The sequence below is a fragment of the Perca fluviatilis genome, chromosome 22 (assembly GCF_010015445.1).
Source record: "Perca fluviatilis chromosome 22, GENO_Pfluv_1.0, whole genome shotgun sequence".
Taxonomy (NCBI): Eukaryota; Metazoa; Chordata; class Actinopteri; order Perciformes; family Percidae; genus Perca; species Perca fluviatilis.
Genome location: NC_053133.1, coordinates 7,339,170 through 7,360,307, shown reverse-complemented (window position 1 = coordinate 7,360,307; position 21,138 = coordinate 7,339,170). Strand labels below are relative to the sequence as shown.

At 41.2% G+C, this 21,138-nt stretch overlaps 1 protein-coding gene and 1 non-coding gene across 4 annotated transcripts; both read left to right on the top strand.

The window, feature by feature from the left end:
* Positions 1-219: 219 nt before the first annotated feature.
* cul2 (cullin 2) lies at positions 220-17,241 on the top strand. 3 transcript variants are annotated; one of them, XM_039790656.1, is made up of 21 exons: positions 220-403; positions 1,997-2,135; positions 2,512-2,614; positions 2,739-2,833; positions 5,942-6,047; positions 6,284-6,366; positions 6,655-6,751; positions 7,039-7,149; positions 8,841-9,003; positions 9,602-9,726; positions 10,451-10,558; positions 11,709-11,768; positions 11,868-11,996; positions 12,127-12,213; positions 12,347-12,499; positions 12,677-12,754; positions 12,859-12,925; positions 13,957-14,159; positions 15,168-15,269; positions 15,392-15,508; positions 16,428-16,559. In XM_039790656.1, the coding sequence occupies exons 2-21, from the start codon at positions 2,017-2,019 to the stop codon at positions 16,557-16,559; spliced, it is 2,238 nt and encodes a 745-aa protein (XP_039646590.1). In that variant the 5' UTR covers positions 220-403; positions 1,997-2,016. The 3 variants fall into 3 exon arrangements, with proteins under 3 accessions (XP_039646590.1, XP_039646591.1, XP_039646593.1); XM_039790657.1 differs by lacking the exon at positions 220-403 and adding an exon at positions 605-905; XM_039790659.1 differs by lacking the exon at positions 220-403 and having other exon boundaries at positions 2,017-2,135; positions 16,428-17,241.
* Positions 17,242-18,412: 1,171 nt separating this feature from the next.
* Positions 18,413-18,484, top strand: trnaw-cca. The gene has a single exon. It is a non-coding gene; the product is annotated as a tRNA-Trp (tRNA).
* The last annotated feature ends 2,654 nt before the right edge of the window (positions 18,485-21,138 follow it).

The window sequence follows — 21,138 nt, the reverse complement described above, 5'->3', positions numbered from 1 at the left end:
AAAAACGTTTACCCTCTCTATTTAGAACAGAGGTTAAAATGCATTATAACCTACACAATTACTGTGGTTATTTTTGTAACGTTACTCAATTCCTAAGAGGTTTCCGTAGTTTTAGGCGATACCATAGGATATATGGGATCATGTGGATGGGTTTGATGTTATTCTTGTCAGTGTGTATAGGTATATAATACATTCTTTAAAATCGAAAAATACTCAGACACTTTATCATGGTAAAAACAAAAAAAAGCGTTAGCTACGATCAATTTACGCTTGTTCAAAATACACCCCCATCTAATCCAATGGTATAATCCCAGAGGTAGGGAAGACCTGTAGTGAGTGAGACAAATCAAGCCTGTGACAGCGGAGAAACTTGAGTTTTATAACAAATAAATACTGAACAGAGGTACGTACTATTCAAAAGTCCACGCTTGACCTCAGTAACCTGTTTTGTTTAACAACGGCACCATGTTTTGCCGAGCTGTCAGTACATATGTGGGGAAATTGCAAAGAAGATGACCATTTGCTAGCGATGGCTGAGCTATCGTTAGCTTGCTGCTAGCTGACTAACAGCTAAGTGCAAGCCGATGCCTCAAAACAGTTGGGACTTGAGCAGGAAGGAGTAGCATGCTAGCTAAAAGCTAGGTATCCTTTTAGCTAGCCATCCTATTTTTGGATTGGCATTCCGCTAGCTAGCTAGTAACCTTAACTTGGCTGCCTTTATCACGACTATAAGAAGGCTGTTTATTTAGTAACTTGAACATTCCCCTTTTAAATACGGACATCGGCATATGTGAATTGGATAGCAAGAAAAACTGCATGATGATGTTGCAATGTTTTCACTGACGTGAAGTCAACTGGTATGAATAACGAGAAACAACACAGGGCCTAGTTTCTCATACTTGCAGGTAATGTGTGATTCTTCTGGCACAGAGATAGCACTTTCTATATTATTATATGCAGCAGTCTCGCCTGGTGACGTTAAGTTGCACAGCTACAATAGTATTGATTTCGGTTTTACCCCAATGTGTTCACTGTTGATGAGCGTTAGCATTACCTCCATGAACTTGAGCACAATGTTGATCTCATCTGTTGCTACCATAGTAATGTGAGCAGCTGTTGTAAAGCAGGCTATTTATCATTAGACTCATTTCAGTTGATGTACATGTTCACTTTGCACTATATCCTGGCATCTGTGTATTGTACGTTAGTTACTCTTGATTAATGCTATTTTCAAATCCTTTTAATGATGAATGCTATTTTCAAACATTATGACAACAAATGGTGACTTAATATTGTAATTACTATATATTTAGTGTCATGAGATTCATAAAATGACATGAAAACATTTTTCAACATTATGTTTATTCTGTCACAGTGCTAAGGATACCTTGTGTTGCTACTGCTGCTTAATCCTGGTTCACTACTAAAATGTAATCCATTTACGTAGGACACATTTGGTTTGCTTTAAACAGTCCAAACTGTAGTATAGGAAGGTGGATGGTTACAAAACATGATTATTAAGAAACTGAATCCAAGAGGTTAGCCTACATTAGGGCTTGGCGATATGGAGAAAATCAAATATCACGATATTTTTGACCAAATACCTCTATCGATACCGCAACGATATTGTAGTGTTGACTAGTGGGGCTTTCACAACATATTTACACAATGAGATTTTTTTATAAATAATCATCAGTAATGTGGATATAATGACTAAGTGGGTAAAGGCAAATAATAGAACAGTTACAACAGAAAATGACATCACTTTACTGTAATGCAGCCTTTAAAAGCAGGAAAAGGCAACACTTATGCCATATTACGATATCCAAAATTTAAGACGATATCTAGTCTCATATCACATACCGATATAATATTGATATATTGCCCAGCTCTAGCCTACGTGATACCTGAATATTATGAAACTGAATCCAAAAGTCAAGGAATTTATGTGTTCATTTACTCACTTCTGTATTCCTGGTTTTACTCTCTCTGTCAGGCTGAAAGAGAAACTGTACAATGTCCTTAAAGCCGCGGGTGGTGGACTTTGACGAGACATGGAACAAGCTACTGACGACAATCAAGGCTGTTGTGATGCTCGACTATGTGGAGAGAGCCACGTGGAATGATCGGTTCTCGTATCCTATGCCAACTTTCTCCATGTTAAAATGAACTTTTGGTTAGTTTTAGATCAGGGTTTATGGGCAGGAAGTAACACAGCTGCTCAGTACAATAAAGCAGGTGGCAGCAAATATGACTAATTCAGATAGCCACTATCAGTTTTTCATAAAGTTGTAATAGATTATCATTGCAATGTTAATGTTAGCGTGAAATTAGCTGCTTGTTCAGGCAGAGGCTGAGCATTATAATTAATTTGCAGAGAATCCTTAACGAACATAGAAAAAGCTGTATCTGGTATTACATACACTCTACATCATTACTAACTGTATATTTAAATCTATACATAGTAGAATCCTGTTTGTTCTCATTATTTATCCTAAATTATGACACCAGTGACATTTATGCCTTGTGCGTTGCATACCCAGAGCCTTTGGGTGAGAAATTATACACAGAGACCAAGGTGTTTCTTGAGAATCATGTTCGACAGTTGTACAAGGTAAGCAGTCACAAAAACTCCCAATGGCTGGCAAAAAAAAAAAAAATCTTTACAGTGCATTGTCTTTTGTTCCTGTATTATGCTTCTTTCCCTAACATATGTCATGATTGTGTGTGTATTTTAGAAAGTCCTGGAATCAGAGGAGAAGGTTTTAGTGATGTACCACAGATACTGGGACGAGTACAGCAAAGGGGCTGACTACATGGACTGCTTGTACAGGTAACATTGCTGCCTTTTATGTTCTTTGTTTTTACTTGACTGATATTGTATTTGATATTAGTGAGTCCCTGTGCTTATTCACCATTTAGTTATTTCACAAACAAAATACCACAATTTGAAAACTGTTCAAAACTAAACTTTTGCGGTGCCTGTTTATTTCTTTTTATCCAACATATTCTCAGTTCGTAGTATACAGTATGATGAGACTTAAATCCACAGTGATGTTAAAACGGTTGGCTAGTTTGTTTTTTTGTCTCTTTATAATGTTTTTTTTCTCCACAAAGAGATAAAGGAAGGCTATGTCTGTATTCAGCTCGCTGTTGTCAGTGTGGTGTGTTCAAGTACAACTTTTAACAGAAGTTGTGAGCCAAAGCAGGTGTCTGTCTTTGTCAGCCCTGATTCTCCAAAGGTGGCTCTGTGTGTCAAGGTCTTTAGATGCAGCATCTACTAATTCTATTACAAGCTAGCCTGAAGTTTTTGTGCACTTTAAAACATTACCTTGAAAAGCATAGTGTAAAGTGTCAACGTGCATTTGGTTTGTCCTGATCCATTCTAAATCAATACTCCCTTGGAAAGCTTTCAGGTCTATTTTTATGTATACTTCCCACCAGACTGTCCGTGCATATGCCTTTGTAATTTATTATCACAGAGAGAGAGAGAGAGAGAAAGCGAGAAAGAGAGGCTCTTGGCTTTAGTGGTGACATAGTAGTGTTCAGTTCTTAATATAGAAGAGGTTCTCTTATAATCCTCTCCTGATGTCCTGTGAATATATACATGTGTGTATGTTTGTATCCTGTCTAACACATCCTGTAGTGGATAGTGGCTAGACTAAAGTGCCAACTGAATCAAAACAAACATTCCCAAACACCTTCAATCACAACTCTGCTCTCCAGGTTTCTTGGTTAGTGTTACTTAACACTAGCTGTTATATTAGCATTCCTTTAAAGGGCCTATATTACGCTCCTTTTCATAATTGTATTTAGAGGTTGTACCAGAATAGGTTTACATGGTTTAATTTTCAGAAAACACCATCTTTTTTTGTTGTACTGCACATTGCTGCAGCTCCTCTTTTCACCCTGTGTGTTGAGCGTTCCGTTTTAGCTACAGAGTGAGGCATTGCACTTCTATCCCATCTTTGTTGGGAGTCGCACATGAGTAGTAAGTACTGCTAGCCAGTCAGAAGCAGAGTATGAGGGAGAGCCACGCTAGCAGCTAGGCGAGCATTATAACGTGTGTTACAAAGTGACCACGTTTGTCTCTGAAGTAAAGGCTGGACTACAACAGAGCTGTTTGGAGCAGTTTGTGAACAGTGTTTTCTGTTGGAGATGGTAAGTCCCTTTGGGGTGGACTTTGGGCTTTTTGACTTTGTAAACCTATAACATGCACAAAAAATGTAAGGTAATAAAGGTAAGGGGGAAAGCCAAAAAGCATAATATGAGCACTTTAACACTTTTATGCTTGTGTTTTATGATCGCTTGATTGTTGTTAGAGAAATTAGGCTCAGTGTGATTTGCTATACTGCTGATAGAGGCAGACAGCACAGCTGTGCAAACTACACATTATTTAAGGTGGACTGAATTAGGAAACATAGATCAGCTTGATAAATACAGTATGTCTTTCAGTCTGTATGGTAGCTGTCCTGCTGCTAACTTACTCCTTGCTTCTTTTGAGAAATGTTGTAACACACCAGAGATGCGTTACGACACAATTCCAGTGTATGCATTTCAACATCAGAGTATCATTCATATGAATTAGTGACAGCAGCGTACAGTGAGTCTTCCTCATCTTGATACTACTGTGTGTTTTGGTGTAATGTAAAAGTTTTAAAGTAAAACAGAAACGCGACCTTTTGTCAAAGCTGCATTAACTATGTTCTATTAGCTGCCTTGACTTGTCTTCGCCAGCCAACAAGATTACTGTCTGTGTCTGCTGTTCGGTGCAGGGCAGGCAGTGCACCGTGGGATTATCGCCGCTTTTTTGCCTGAAACCGCTGCCTACAGAGGGTTAATGAGAGCAGTGAGACACAACCTACAGTAAACGTGTGGGCTGTAAAACCAAAACAATGTGTAAAAATGCTCTGACGGGCTGCAGACTTGGGTGATACAATTCTCAGCGATTTTAGTGCCTCAATCCTTTCACATAAATTAAAATGATTTGATTCATGGTTAGTATATCAAACATTATACACATAAACAGATTCATGTAGGATTTGGAAGGGGTGTTGCTGTTAATATTATCTGAATAATCTTGATCCGTTGGTCTATAATAATAAGATGTTTTTACAGTAGTCTTTCATAAAGATATGAAGAACCTGTGTTTTAGGGCTGACCCGAATATCATTTTTTGGAGCTTTGAAGCTTTATTAAGAACTATTCAAATATTTTTGTAGGGGTAAGAGCATGGTTATGTGTATAATAGTCGGACCGACTCGGACGTAATGCATAACCATGGCGACCAGATTGCAGCTAACGTTACAGCATCTTGGAAATCGTCAATATGGCACTTCATTTGATGATTGTACTGTGTCAGACTACAAAAGAAGAGAAGGATTAGCACAACACCGACTCTCTCTCTCTATCTCTTACTCGCTCACTTGCTCACTCCTTTACCGTCTGCTCCTGGCGAGGTGGCTGTCTGGCTGCTGCTGCACTGAGGAGCCGGCCGTAGAGCACCACCGCAGGGCGGATTGACATGTTGCCGAGGATCGCTGTTTAAAATGCAGTTTTGAGTTGTTTTGGATATGCACCGTCCACCAGCATCGTCATCGTCCGCTCTCGCATCAGCTCCCAGTACTGACACGTCACGGGCGTTCACTGTGATTCTTTTTATTCTCTAATACCACTTTTCCAGTGGCCAAAAAACCCAGTCCTGCTGGTGCACGGTGCAAACCTCCAAATGTCTCTCGGCAACAGATCTATCTGTCTTGCAGTGCGCTGTAGCCCGGCGAGACGGTAAAGAAGATAGCGAGTGAGAAAGACTGTCGCTGTGTTGTGCTATTTCTGCCGGTGGGGTTTTTCCTACACACATTACAGTAGATAACATCTCCTAAAAGTCCAATTGATACAATTTATGTTTTAACATCTCGACTTCCTACCCCACTTTGTTCAGGTATCTCAACACTCAGTTCATCAAGAAGAACAAACTAACAGAAGCAGACCTACAGTACGGCTACGGGGGAGTGGACATGAACGAGCCGCTCATGGAGATTGGAGAGGTACTGGCTGACTTTCTCACACTGGTATAAAAAAATCGTCCTGCACGTAGACACTTCCACGCCCACTGGGGTTGTTAAATAAAAGCAAGGAGAGCACAGTAGAGATTAGCCGGATTCAACTTCTAGGAATCCAGTACCCAGGTCGAGATTTCACCTGACACCATCCAACTACAAAGACTTACGCACAGATCTGTTTACACTTTTGTTACATGCTGTCTTTTCATTTGTCTTTGCAGTTGGCGCTAGATATGTGGCGGAAGCTAATGATCGAGCCCCTCCAGGCTGTCCTGATCCGGATGTTGCTGAATGAAATCAAAAAGTATGTTTTTCACATAAGCTGAGCCACAAGATATGATTTTCTGAAATCCACTTTTGTTTTGTTTTTTCTCAAATGAATATTTCTGGCTCTGAAATGGTAGAGAGAGCAGGTATAGCATATTAATTCTTGGTATTCTAATTGAACACAAATTTGTTTGTAATTATCATTATTGCAATGCCTGGTTTGCAGCTTTGCAACCTTCACTTAACAGTGTTTCCCACCATGCTAATAATTTCAATAAAAAATTACAAACATTAGACCTAAGACTAGCTTCCTTGTGTCTTACAGTGATCGTTGTGGCGAGAACCCCAACCAGAAGGTCATCCACGGGGTCATCAACTCCTTTGTTCATGTTGAACAGTACAAGAAGAAGTTTCCACTAAAGGTGAGACACCAAAGAATGACCCAGATGATTACAAGTGTTTGCATTGTGTTTTTATATTAGGCTATTTATTCAGTTATTGTAGATAATGGGAACAACAAGGTCAAAATTCGAAGCAATTTTTAGTTGCTGTTGCTTAATGTCTTTTATTTACGTAGTTGCTATTTACACAATACACACTTACTTTGTGTGTATTGTTGTACATTATGTACAGTAGCTGTTCATAAAGATCTGTATATGTCCATGTATATTAAATCCTATGCGGGCCACGTGCTCTTACTGTGTTGCAGTTTTATCAGGAAATCTTTGAAGGGCCATTTCTGACAAAAACGGGAGAGTATTACAAACAGGAAGCCTCCAATCTACTGCAAGAATCCAACTGCTCACAGTATATGGAGAAGGTAGGATTGATGTACAGACAATGCAAGTATCTGAATGCTGTGTATGTTTAAGCCGCCATGTGAACCTATGAGCTGCTATAACACTGTCATACCCTTGTTTTGAGTTGCATTGAATAACTAACACTGTGTGTGTGTGTGTGTGTGTGTGTGTGTGTGTGTGTGTGTGTGTGTGTGTGTGTGTGTGTGTGTGTGTGTGTGTGTGTGTGTGTGTGTGTGTGTGTGTGTGTGTGTGTGTGTGTGTGTGTGTGTGTTGTTTTGTGTGTGTGTGGGTGTGTGTGTGTGTTGTTGTGTGTGTGTGTGCGTGTGTGTGTGTGCGTCGTGCGTGCGTCGTGCGCGTGCGCGTCGCGTGCGTCGCGTGGCGTGCGTCGCGTCGCGTGCGTCGCGTGCGCGTCGCGTCGCGCGTTCGTCGCGTCGTCGTCGCGTCGTCGCGTGTGCGTCGCGTCGTGCGTTCATATTTGCTTATCAGACCCAGTTAATAACTGGGAATGCAGTTCAACACTATATGGAGACTAAAAAATATCAACTGCACTGTCCCCACAGAATGACTTTCTTTCAATATGATCCATACAGTTATCAGTTTTTGACAGATTTCTAACACGTGTCTATATTTAGTGGAGGCAGGGTTGGAAAGTAAAGCAAATTACACTGTAGGTGCATAGCAGCAATAAGGCAATTGGGTTCCTGTTTTGCAATTTGGTCATGAATGGAAAAAAATATATTTATAGCGTTTGTTTAGAATTCATCATTCATTCATTGCAGAGTTAAATCTGAAACAATTCATATCAGAAGTGAAAACATTTGAAAAAAATCTTGTTTTTTTTTTATTTAGATGATTGCTTGAGGTGCCACTATCAGGCACATTAAGTAGACATTTTTTAATTATTGTAAAACTGTTTCAAAATGTTTTGCTTGTCATGTCAAATGTCTTACTATGATAATAATAATACTTCAACATTTTGCCAAAATTCAAATTTTAAGAAAAATGTATGAAAATCTACCACATGTTCTCTGACTGACTGCTAAAAAAAATCATAAAGATGAAGTAACTTTATTAATACGTAATTATTTACTTTATTTTTTTATTAAATAAAATATAATATAGTAGGGCGCCTGGGTAGCTTACCTGGTAGAGCGTGGGCCCCATATACAGAGGCTCAGTCCTCGCCGCAGCGGCTGCATATTCAATTCCGACCTGCGGCCCTTTACTGCATGTCATTCTCCCTCTCTCTCCCTCTCTCTCCCTCTTCATGTCTAAGCTGTCCTATCGATTATAGGCCTAAAATGCAAAAAAAAATAAAATATATATAAAATGTGACGGTAGGCTTTGTGGAGTTGAGAAACTGATCGCAATGTCAACAAATCTGATCAGACTCCCAGAAGAAGAGCAAAACACCATCTAAATTAACTCCTACTCCCATTGGCTGTGGGGAAATTGTGCAAATCCCAAGAATTGTGTTACAAAAGAACTGAATGGATCTTGCAATAGAGGCGGTTTTGTTTTCTTGTGTTCCACCACTTGCATTAGTCACAGTCAATTTAATCCCACATATATACAGGTTGCATTACAAATATTGAAACATGGTCTTAATAAAATCATATATTTGGCTTTTCGAAACCTTCAGATACATTGTAATGACTGATTTGTTGGATTTGACAAACTGACCCCTGAGCCCTTTTCTTTCTTCCTCCAGGTTTTGGGGCGGTTGAAAGATGAAGAGATGAGATGTCGGAAGTACCTGCACCCCAGCTCCTATGCCAAAGTCATCCATGAATGCCAGCAGAGGATGGTGGCAGATCATCTGCAGTTCCTGCATGGGGAGTGCCAGAGCATTATTCGGCAGGAGAAGAGAGATGGTCAGTGCACTACAGTCTTTTGTGTCCTAATCAGGGCTGCTCAATATATCCTTTATTTTTTATTTTTTTATCATCATCGCGATATCAACTGGCGCAATAAACACATCGCAGAAGGCTGCGACAAAGACACTGAGATTTTTTTGAGTTGATTAAAAAGAAAAAATCAGTAGAAAACTGCACTTTAAAATGTTCTTTCTTTAGTGGTGCCTTTTATATTTAATTCAATGTTTAAATTATTCGATAAAAGAATGTTGAAAATGATTTCCTCATTTGTTTTCAATTCAACAAGCAGTTTGTTTAATTTTAGCAGAATACTGAACGCAGCGGAACTGAGTACACTTTAATATCTGTTTTTATTTATCGCAAGTAATATCGTCATCGCGATTATTACGTTATTGCATATTTTCCTCATATTATGCAGCCCTAGTCCTAATGCATGCAACCATTTAGCATGAAGCAAATAGATTAGAATATAAAATACTTTGGGCAAAAATATTTCTTTGGTTTACATGTGCATTATATATGCCAGCGTGCAGTATACACATGGAGTTGTGGCATTGGGATCAAACTGTGTGTGTTGTGTTGTTGTTTTGTCTAGACATGGCCAACATGTACACCCTGTTGCGAGCCGTGTCCAACGGGCTGCCCCACATGATCCAGGAGCTGCAGGTCCATATCCACAACGAGGGCATCCGAGGCACCAGTAACCTCTCTCAGGAAAATGTTAGTACTACTGTGTGTGTGTGTGTGTGTGTGTGTGTGTGTGTGTGTGTGTGTGTGTGTGTGTGTGTGTGTGTGTGTGTGTGTGTGTGTGTGTGTGTGTGTGTGTGTGGGGGTGGGGGTGGCCTTATATTTGTTCAGTGTTGGTTGGTAGTTTTGTTGTTGTTTTTTTAGTTAATAACAATTAGAGGTGTTGAAATTAATAAATAATCGATGCATCGAATCGAAATAATCGGTTATCGGCTGAGCCATAATCTATTATTTCTGTTTACAATTTAATGTAGGCCTAACAACATTTCTGTTTACATTTTCTGTTATGTTTTGCACATTCAGGAAGTGCCATGTGCTCAGTGCTGTAGTTTTATGTATCCAAGTTATTTAGTATTAGAGCACTGCAGAATGTTTTGTTTTTGAAGCTTGAAAAGCTATGAATTAAATATCCTACATGGCTTTAATGGAAAAATGTATATACGACGCATCGTGATGCATCGAGATATCGAATTGAATCGCTTACACGATAATCGTAATCGAATCGGGAGATCAGTGAAGATTCACACCTCTAATTACAATATTCTCATATGATTATCACCTTTTGCCTGCATGGTCCCTTTGCTTTAAAATCCACAGAGATTGATCGTGTTGACTGTTGTCATTTTTGTATGTTTACTTTGGTTTCAAGTAATCAGACTTTTAACACAACTTTGTCCCTCTCCTGTGGCTTCTCTAGATGCCAACCCTGTTCGTGGAGTCAGTGCTGGAGGTTCACAGTAAATTTGTTCAGCTCATAAACACAGTTCTAAATGGAGATCAGCACTTCATGAGTGCACTCGATAAGGTAATAAACCCCAGGCTCTAATAGCTGCTGCCTCATTAAACAACACACTCATAACAGTCAACACTGTTAACACTCAGAAGTTCTCGTGTCCGGTTTCTAACTAACTTTTATTTAGAAGAGCTGGATCCTCATTATACATGGTGATTAACCTATAACTAGTGTTCATTTTGTCACCTATTTTTAATTTAGTCTTAGTCTTGTGCCAAATGTGCTGGTTACTTTTAGTCATATTTAGTCATTCACATATCTTTTTTTGTTAGTCAAGTTTTAGTCGACTAAAAGTCTCGTCATTTTAGTCTAGATTTTTTTTGTCTACGGATCACGTTCTCACCACAAACGAACCGCTCCAGAGTTCGATTGAAAGCGTACCGAGACCACCTCTTCAAGCAGGTCTCGGTACGCTTGGTTGGTCTGCAATCGAACCAGAGTTTGATTGCCGCGTTCTCACCTGACCAAACGAACCGCCCCAAACGAACTCTAGTTCTTTTATTCAACCAAACTAAAAGCTGTCGGTGTGAAAACGCCTTTAGTCATGGAAAAAAAGGTCGTTGACGAACATATTTAGTCTTGTCTCGTCTGACGAAATTAACACGACCTATAACTCCAGAACTTCTTTTAATAAGCCCGCCGCAAATTCCCTGGAGGTCTCTCCGTACACTATTCCCTCTTTCAAGCTCGTAATACTCAGATTCCGTCGCTTAGAGCGTTCCTCCAGGTCCAGGGATTTCCAATTAAGTCATTCAACTTGTCCAGTGAGACGCTTTACCTGTGCCTCTGACTCCGCAACATTGTCTGTTGTGCGTGATGCTGACTGCTCCAGTCCAGTCAGTGTCTCAGTTTGTGACTTTTAGTGTCAGGATGCTCGATCGGTTTCTTATTTCAAAGTGGCAATTTCAACCTTTCAGAGCAACCTCACACAGCTATCAGTTTTTTTATCGTGTACAACTCGGAGCGCAGGGTTGCTATTGTAACCAACACAACATTTTCTTTCTGGTCGCATGTGTCTGCCTCTCCCCCAGGCAAGACCTCGGTACTGCAAGTTTGGCATTCTCAGGTCCCCGGAGTAGTTTGCTGCCCCTACCACATCGGGCGTTAAGCTGTGTTTATGTGTTGTGCGTAAGAATGTGTTTATTTGATTTCTCTATCTCAGGCTTTGACGTCTGTGGTGAACTTCAGGGAGCCCAAGTCCATCTGTAAAGCCCCTGAACTGGTGAGCGCACACACACACACACACACACACTCACACTCACACTTAGTATTATACACAGTGCCTTGACCAGGTCATGTCCCTCCTGGTGTCTCTGTGCAGCTGGCGAAATACTGTGACAATCTGCTGAAAAAGTCTGCAAAGGGAATGACGGAGAATGAGGTGGAGGACAAGCTGACGAGCTTCATCACAGTGTTCAAGTACATAGACGACAAGGACATCTTTCAAAAGGTGACCGGAATTCCTCTTATGCTGAATTATAACAAAAACACGGCCAAAACTTCCTCTAAAATATCTTGTGACATTCTAATGTACACACTTTGAGTAGGGCGGTCTTGTTATTCTTTTTTTTTTCCCACAGTTTTATGCCAGAATGCTAGCAAAGCGGTTAATACATGGTTTATCCTTGTCGATGGACTCAGAAGAAGCCATGATCAACAAACTAAAGGTAAATGCAAAGCTGAACATTTTGAACTAAGACCTGTGATACGTCTGACACTACCAGTGTCAGTTTTGCTTGCTTTTTTTTTTTTTTTTTCCTTACCCCTCAAGAACCCTCTGTCCTTTTTTGATTTCTACAGCAGGCTTGTGGCTACGAGTTCACAAGCAAACTCCACAGAATGTACACAGACATGAGCGTGAGCGCCGACCTCAACAACAAGTTCAACAATTTCATCAAGACACAGGAGACGGTGGTGGACCTGGGCATCAGCTTCCAGATCTATGTATTACAGGTGAGGAGGACATACCTCGCACACAAACAACCATCGGATTCAAATCTAAGAATATTAGGAGCATTATTAGATTGTGCTGTCGTTATCAGACAGGTTCGATTCTGCCAACCATAGTTTTGTGTTCCCGTGTTTTCGGTACAAATGTGTGTTGTTGTGCTAAATGCCGTGTGGTTGCAGGCTGGAGCCTGGCCTCTCACACACGTTCCCTCCTCCACATTCGCCATCCCTCAAGAACTAGAGAAGAGTGTGCAGATGGTGAGTTTACTCTTGTGGAGCACAGCGCAGATATTAGTTATAGGTTCATACTTATGAAAGGAGTACATTGCAAAAATATGTTCTGTCTTTCCCTCCTTTTACAGTTTGAGTTGTTCTATAATCAGCACTTCAGTGGCAGGAAGTTGACCTGGCTGCACTATCTCTGCACAGGTAACACAAACACACACATACACTATAGAGTAAAAAGGCCGGTGCAACACAGAGGTCTTCTTAATTTATATATATTATATTTTTTTAAGGTGCATAACAGTGACTAACGTAAGGTTACATCTTCATCAGAGTCCTACACATACACACATACACTATTTCAAATAGGCAAGATTTGATTGTAGAAATGCATCTGTTTGAGCCAATATCTGAAAGAGTGATTGCAACTGAAGATTAGGGATGCCACCGTGAGGACATTTTCCCACCAGTTAATAAACCTGTTTACCTGTGTTACCGATTACACCTTAAAGGCGCACTATGAGTTCCTGCGTGGTTTCAGCGCAAATTCATTTTAGTCTCAAATGGTAGGCATCTCTCCTTGATCCGCTAGCTGCCTGCCCCCCCTGAATACACTGTGAAAAAGCCCGGTCTCGGGAGACAACACAGGGGTCGTAAACGTCAAACAAACACTAGGGGCACAGGCTGTGCACCAAAATACAACAAACCACGTTCCAGCCAATCACCGACAAGATGGTTGGGGGAGGGGGTGGCGGTTAGTGACAGTTAGTCAGTTAGTCATGACGGTTACGGAAACAGGGGGGGAGGGGCGAGCTTGCTCTGTTGAGTTTGGAATTTACTTGGAACATCAACAGAAGTGACCATGCAGGAACTCTTTTAAATGCACCACGGCTGTGACTGCAGACACTTTCACGTGGGCGCTGATGCGCAAAATGTGGTTTCTTTCTATAAAAAAAAAAAGCAAAACGACGGTGGGGGTGTTGGGCAAGAAATGTAATCGTTGTATGCCCTAACACCGTCTAACTACCGCAGCAAGCCTACTGAAGATCCCTAGATTTGGTGCATCAGAATAACCATAACAAAAAAAAACAATAGTATCACACCCAGGCAGGTCTAATCATGGAAGGGAAAAGCTATAATATAATCCGTTCTATTCACAAAAACCGGTTAAATAGTAATGTAGTTGGTTCAATCGTATGTACCACCATTCATCCGAGTCTGCTCGTCTCAAACAGGTGAGGTGAAGATGAACTACCTGTCCAAGCCTTATGTCGCCATGGTGACCACCTACCAGATGGCTGTGCTGCTGGCCTTCAACAACAGCCAGACGGTGACCTACAAGGAGCTGCAGGACGGCACCCAGATGAACGAGAAGGAGCTACAGAAGACCATCAAGTCGCTGCTGGACGTCAAGATGCTCAACCACGACTCGCAAAAGGTCTGAGCTTTCGCGTGCAACAAGTGGCATCTGAAGCACATCCCACAACTTGTTTTGTCTTTGGTAATGGGTACCGATTGGGAAGTTCATGTTTATTTGTACCAGATGCCTTGTCAAGTTATCCTGGCTCCGCCCTCCTACGTACTTCTGCTCAATTTTCATTTCCCTTCAGTACGTCGTCTGGGTTTGCGGTATAGTCTTGGGTTTTCTACGGCCAAATCTTTACCGGTCCAATCAGCGAACAGAGGGAGTGGCTGAGAACGATGACGTTGTGGTCGTGCGCTAGTTTGAGTTGTAGTTCCGTAATGGCGGCGGAGAAGGATGCGAGCGAAGCCATTCGGTCCGTTGTGGCGACGCTGCCGAATATCCAGAAGTTAAAGCCCGAGCAAGAACAATCTTTGCTGAGTTGTGTTGGTGGCCGTGATGTTGCGGCCCCTCCTCCCCACGGGGGTTCGGGGAAACGTTTGATTTTCCAGCTCGCTCCGTTAGTGGTGAAGGAGTTGGCTAAGGCGAACGCTAGCGATGCTAAGCTGACGTCACGACCAAACGTTAGCGATTGGTTCTGGCAGATCCAGAGCGGCTCTGGGCAGATCCAATAGTTTTAAACTTCAACAGAGTACCCGCCTTCAAGGAAGTTAACACTTGTCAATGGAGAGAGGCCAGACTCCATACCTGGTTGTCTTTTATTTTGGGGGGGGTAATATGGCACCGGTGCCTTAACGATTTAACGACCTTAACGACCGTTATCTACCGGACCGAATAGCAACGCAGATTTCGGTGCCTTATTTAGATGCCACTTAAATGCCTGCGCTTCTCTCTGATGCTCCGAAAAGGATTGATGAAATGATGTGTCACCTTTTTCAGCCCTTCTGAGTTTGCAGGTATGAGACTCTCTGTACAAATGAAATGTACCAGAGTCTGGTAGGACCAGGCTACTGTCAAGTCCTTCTTCATGTGGAAAGCCATGATGATTATTTGAATACAGGATATCTTCCCCTCTGCCAACAGGAGGAGATTGAAACCGAGTCGACGTTTTCATTAAATATGAGTTTCACCAGTAAAAGGACAAAGTTCAAGATCACGACGTCAATGCAGAAAGACACACCACAGGTTCGAGAAAAGGGTCATCCATCCTTCTGAATACGTTCTCAAGCGTTGCTGTCACCCAGCTCTTTTTGCAGCTCTGTTGATATCTAAAATCTGCCTTGTCCCATGACCTGTCTGATCATTAGGAGATGGAGCAGACGAGGAGCGCCGTAGACGAGGACCGCAAAATGTATTTACAAGCTGCTATAGTGAGAATCATGAAGGCACGCAAGGTGCTCCGACACAACGCCCTCATCCAGGAGGTGGGTTTTTTCATTACCTTGCTTTCAGGAACGTATGCATTTTAGTTTCAAAGCCTGAGTGTTTGGGTCTCAGATACAGATTTCACGAAATAAATACAGTAGACGTACATGTATACACACATATACATGTATGTATACATTCATGCCCCCAGATGTATCCCCACATATCACATATACTTATTTTACATACACATGTACAGTACAACAGCTCATGTGTGTGGACATATCTGTATAAACTAGGGCTGTAACGGTACAGAGGAGTCACGGTTGGGTTCATAACCGAATATGAATATCCGTTAGCATGATCAATGTGTTTCCATTCACATGCCATACAACGGTGGAGCAATGCCAACACACCATCTTTATCTAATACACAACTCTCTCTCTCTCTCTCTCTCACTCTCTCTCTCTCTCTCTCTCCCCCGTCTCTCCCCGTTGCTGTTGTAGCTGACCGGGAACCCGCGGGTGGGTCTTCCTGCTCTGGCTTTTTTTATTTGCGCTCACCACAGTTTGACTGCCTCGCGAGCCAATCCGCTTGTGGTGCCAACACCAGCACCTAGTGTACGGCTAAAAGTTTCCGGGTGTAACTCGCGCTTATGAACTTTGGTTCCATCAATCTACAATACCGCGTATTCTGCATGCGTCTGCGGTCACCAAACCCTGACTCCTGTACCATGAACAGATTGGCGCGAGCACACAAACCATTGCAGCCCTAATATACACACAAAAGGATCATATATATATATATATATATTTTTTTTTTTTATCTAAACAATGCTGTTAGTCTAAATAAAATATTCAAAACATTGAAGATTTAGTTTCAGAGGCAGTAGGTCTGTGTGTCAGCATTCGTGCATCCCTGTTTGTAACATTAGATGAACTGTTGAATCATTTCTGTTCTAAACGTCCCTGTGTGCAGGTCATCAATCAGTCCAAAGCCAGGTTCAACCCAAGTATCAGCATGATCAAGAAGTGCATCGAGGTGCTCATCGACAAGCAGTACATTGAGCGAAGCCAGACCTCGGCAGACGAGTACAGCTACGTGGCATAGGCAGAGGAGCCGAGCCACGGAGCGCCTCCACACAAACACTGGCCTGTGTGACTGACCGGCAGATGCAGGTTTAAAACATGAAATCCATGACAAAAACAGACTCATTCATTCATTTAGGTTTTGGACTGTCGCTGTCTGCTGTGATTCTGTGCGGTGACTAAAAAGCAGGACTGGTGCCTCCCATCTTTTGAAAACAAGAAAGGTCATCGTGTCACATCAGACAGACAGCTAACCCCCCCACCACCCACAAGACCCTCCTCCCGACCCCCACCCACCTTCTGATTTTAAGCTGTTTACAACATCACCAGTGCCACGCACCTGTGCGTCAAAACGACAAAAAGAAAATGCCTATCGCCGTTGGAGAGAAAAGAGCGGATAAACATACTGGTCGACCGAAAATTAAAGAAAAAAAAAAAAAGAAAGCCGGGGGAAGAGTACGTTGTGACATCAATGACACATTGGTGGCTACACATTAAAAAAAAAAAAAAACATGCTTTCTTTTCTCACGTTTGCAGTTGTTGTGTGTTTATTTTTTTTCTTTGTTAAATGTACCGAAGTTAGGAAAAAATATTGTAATAAAACTGGTATACTGACTATTGTATCTACTTTCAAATGTTAAGAAAAAATGAGGTGACAAACATGATCCTGCTGCTTGTCAAATAAATAAATAAAAACACTGAAAGGTTTTATGTAAACATTTGTCGAGGGTCTCCATACAGGCAGTCGTTTCGGGCGGTGTTTTTGCATTAGTTACAGCTGGGTGCTGGGCTTTTACTGTGAAGCAGCTGCAAGGCAGTGATCTATCATTTGATTGATCAAAAGTTAGAAAGGAATTTGCTTCACTTCACAGCCCTGACAAGGGGAGGAGATGGGAGCGACACGGAGGCTCTGATGCGTTTGCTGAAAACTGAGAACAGGAACAAAGGAGCACATTGAAGCTACAAACAATGGCTATGTTATGCATTTGCTGTGGGACTACTGAACACTGGAACTCATGTCATCATGACATCAACACGGCAAAGCAGTCCGTTCAGGAATCTCCAGCAATAAAATGAGAACATGTTTATCAGTTTATGAGAACAACTGTAACATAACAGAACCCGCTGGATTGGGCCCCAGACTTTCACATTTCTCATCAGACATTTTGACTCACTATAGTAGGAAAAGCACCGGCCTTACTATTAACATTACCTATGGCGCAGTTCTAGTGAAATTTCCCTGTGAGTCATGACAGTGTGACAGTGACAGCCAGCATGCATAATACCGGGATTCTGTAACGGAAGCACCGAAATGGAATTCAGCCATCATTATTTGTAATATTGATTAATTAATAGTGTGAAAACCTTTCCAAGCATCCGTCTCTTCGAGGGCATAAAGCATTGACTCAAATAATAGTGAATACTAAATATAGGAAAGTGAATAGTAAAGTATACATTTTAACTTGAGATGCGCAGCTAACTGCCCCGTCCAATGTATTCGTGTGAATGGCAACTTAAAAAAAGAAAAACTGCGTCATGCGCACATGCGCGTTCAGTACGCAGCTCGTTGAGCCCGTGAGCCAGCTGTTGTTGCTGGCAGCTGTCCATGGTGCTGACGCAGGCCAAAATGAGTGAGAAATTCTCATTAGGAGGGAAGAAGAAACAGTATGGGCATAACATAGTTCAGTCAACCACGAGACTCCTGTGGAAGGGAGGGAGCGTTAAGAATGTCCTTCACGCATCGCATATTCGCCATGATTATTTGATGTTTGATTCAAACGGTGGCTTACAAGCACACAGTAAAGAACGCTACACACCATACTATCCTTCTATAAATTTTTATAACTCTTTTTCATGACTACTTAGGGACTGTAGGACCTCGTGGCGCAACGGTAGCGCGTCTGACTCCAGATCAGAAGGTTGCGTGTTCAAATCACGTCGGGGTCATATCTTTTCAACTGCAAAATACTGAAAGTTATGTCTGGTGTGACCACTACATTGATGCCAAATGTACACAAACATACAATGATTGTCCTGTGCAACATGACAAGTAATATGTAACGCAGCATAAAAGCATATTGCAACAAACCTCAGTCTCACGTTGCCAGACCTATCTCAACAGCACTGTGTGCCTACTATAGACTGTAATGTGTGTGTTGCCTTGCATATATTGTAAAGTGTACCTAACAGTTGGTCTGATGGAGCTCCACATATTCACATTGTTTGAAATTGCTGTAATAGAGGCATTTCATCCATACACCAGATGACAATAAGACAGTTTAGTAAAATGACTTCCTGTTAGAAAAGGACCTCATGTAAGAAATTCCCAATGTTGGCTTTTTCCAAGCAATGTAACAATACACACATTCCTGTCACATAAACAGACGTATTTAGATTCTTACAACAACTGGAAGGGACCAGACAATGTAATTGTCACATCATGAAATTGACCCTGACGTGATTTGAACAGCCTTCTGATTTGGAGTCAGACACGCTACCATTGCGCCACAAGGTCACACAGGCTCCTTGTGTAGGTCTCCTGGGAAACTCACAATTGTGACAAGAGTACAGCACAACACACTCTGACTGTGACTCTATGACACCAAGGGTTTATGTGAACAACGATGAGGTCAAAATCCAAAGCCAAAACTTCAGATACAGTATTAGGGGACCACTAAGGCCTATATAAAAGAGACTTCAGATACAGTATTAGGGGACCACTAAGGTCTATATAAAAGAGACTTCAGATACAGTATTAGGGGACCACTAAGGTCTATATAAAAGAGACTTCAGATACAGTATTAGGGGACCACTAAGGCCTATATAAAAGAGACTTCAGATACAGTATTAGGGGACCACTAAGGTCTATATAAAAGAGACTTCAGATACAGTATTAGGGGACCACTAAGGCCTATATAAAAGAGACTTCAGATACAGTATTAGTGGACCACTAAGGTCTATATAAAAGAGACTTCAGATAGCAGTATTAATGGACCATTAAGGTCTATATAAAAGAGATTTCAGATACAGTATTAGGAGGAAAACCAATCAATAGCTCTGTCCAGGTAAATTTAGACTCACCAACCTTAGAGCCTTAGCTTCCTCTGTCCTTATTTTTTGCAATAAAACCATGTTGGTGACCAAAGTCAGTTTACTGGCATCACTGCAGAGCATTTCTGGTAATTAAAATATGTCAAGGGATGAAACTGATATCCCCTGTCAGTCAAATGCCACTAAAGTTAGCTATAAAACCGATCATGCCACAGAAGGAATCAACCATCACTCACAGCTTCATACCATCATTTTGAGTTGTTTTTTTTCGATAGAATCAGATGTCCATTCCCAAAATCACATCACATAGATGTCACCTGGGACCATCTTTAGGCAGATGTAAAATGTCATATGCAAAACAGAAAGTTTTTATTTTTTTATTTTAAATTAATTAGTTTTGTTGTTCGACCCCATTGATGATTTTAAAAAAACATTGCAAGACAGAAAGCGTATGCAAAACAGCAGCTGTTGGCATTGGCAAATCCATGAAATCCAAGTGCTAACACCATTCTCTGTGTTCACAGTTTACACTGAGCCAAATCCTCACAAACACAGCAATTACAGGCTCTAAACTTAATCCAAACAAAGAAGATTCCTGGAGAGAAGACAAGACAAGGTGTAATACTTTCAGAAGCCTGCAGATGGGGCCTTTTAGCTTTCACAAATAGTGTATGGTGCAGCCGTAAAGCTCATTTTAACGCTACAGGTTGTAGGACACATGGGTTATAAAATGCATAAATTCAAACAATGTGAAACAAAATAAGTTTATTATTAGTTTTGTGGATCCACCAGTTAGAACATGATGCAATTAAAGCTATGAACAGATCCTGATGTTTGTTAAAAGGCGTAGAAGCTTAAAGTCTTACTCCATTTTTCATGTTCTGCTGCATTAGTTAAAGATAGGGTCAGCTTGTATATTTTTATTGCCTTGAGCTATGGTAATTTATTTATAAAGTCAAGGTGTGGTAGTAACCGCTGCTAATGTCACTACCCAAACTTTAATTTACCCTATTGGGGGGAAAAGCACATGCCTTAGCTGGCAGCAGACTATGACGATGGCAGAAATGTGATTGGAGTAATGTTAGACATTGTTCAGAGTTAAACCACACAGATGAAGTGTGTTTTAGGCTCTATCTCTTTAGTGTGTATTGGCATGGACTGGGGCAATTAACCAACATCAACTAATTACTGTATCTTCATGTGCAGACTCACATGGAGCCGTTTGGTGAGGAATTGTGCAAGCATTAGACAGAGATGATGAAATATAGTACAAAACAAGTTACAAAACACTGGTGTTATCAGCCTTAATCATGCTCGAAAGTTGTGAAAAATACATTGGGCACGGTGCGAGTAGGTTTGGCTTTATGTTTATGTTGCATCAAATGTCCCATAAGCGTGTCATAATCTTGCTACTGTCTCCTTTGCTTAGTATGCTTAGTAAGCAGTGGGAAACTGCTGACTCCACTTCAGCTGGCTTGAATATAAAACATGGCCTACTTAGCGTTTTAGGTGTGACCCTGACGTGATTTTGAACACACGCAATCTTCTGA

Bases quoted from the DNA above. Each gene is read 5' to 3' on its own strand.
- cul2 (XM_039790659.1), top strand. From the start codon at position 2,017: ATGTCCTTAAAGCCGCGGGTGGTGGACTTTGACGAGACATGGAACAAG. The intron at 6,367-6,654 runs GTATGTTTTTCA...TGTGTCTTACAG, and splicing joins TTGCTGAATGAAATCAAAAA to TGATCGTTGTGGCGAGAACC. The intron at 6,752-7,038 runs GTGAGACACCAA...ACTGTGTTGCAG, and splicing joins AGAAGAAGTTTCCACTAAAG to TTTTATCAGGAAATCTTTGA.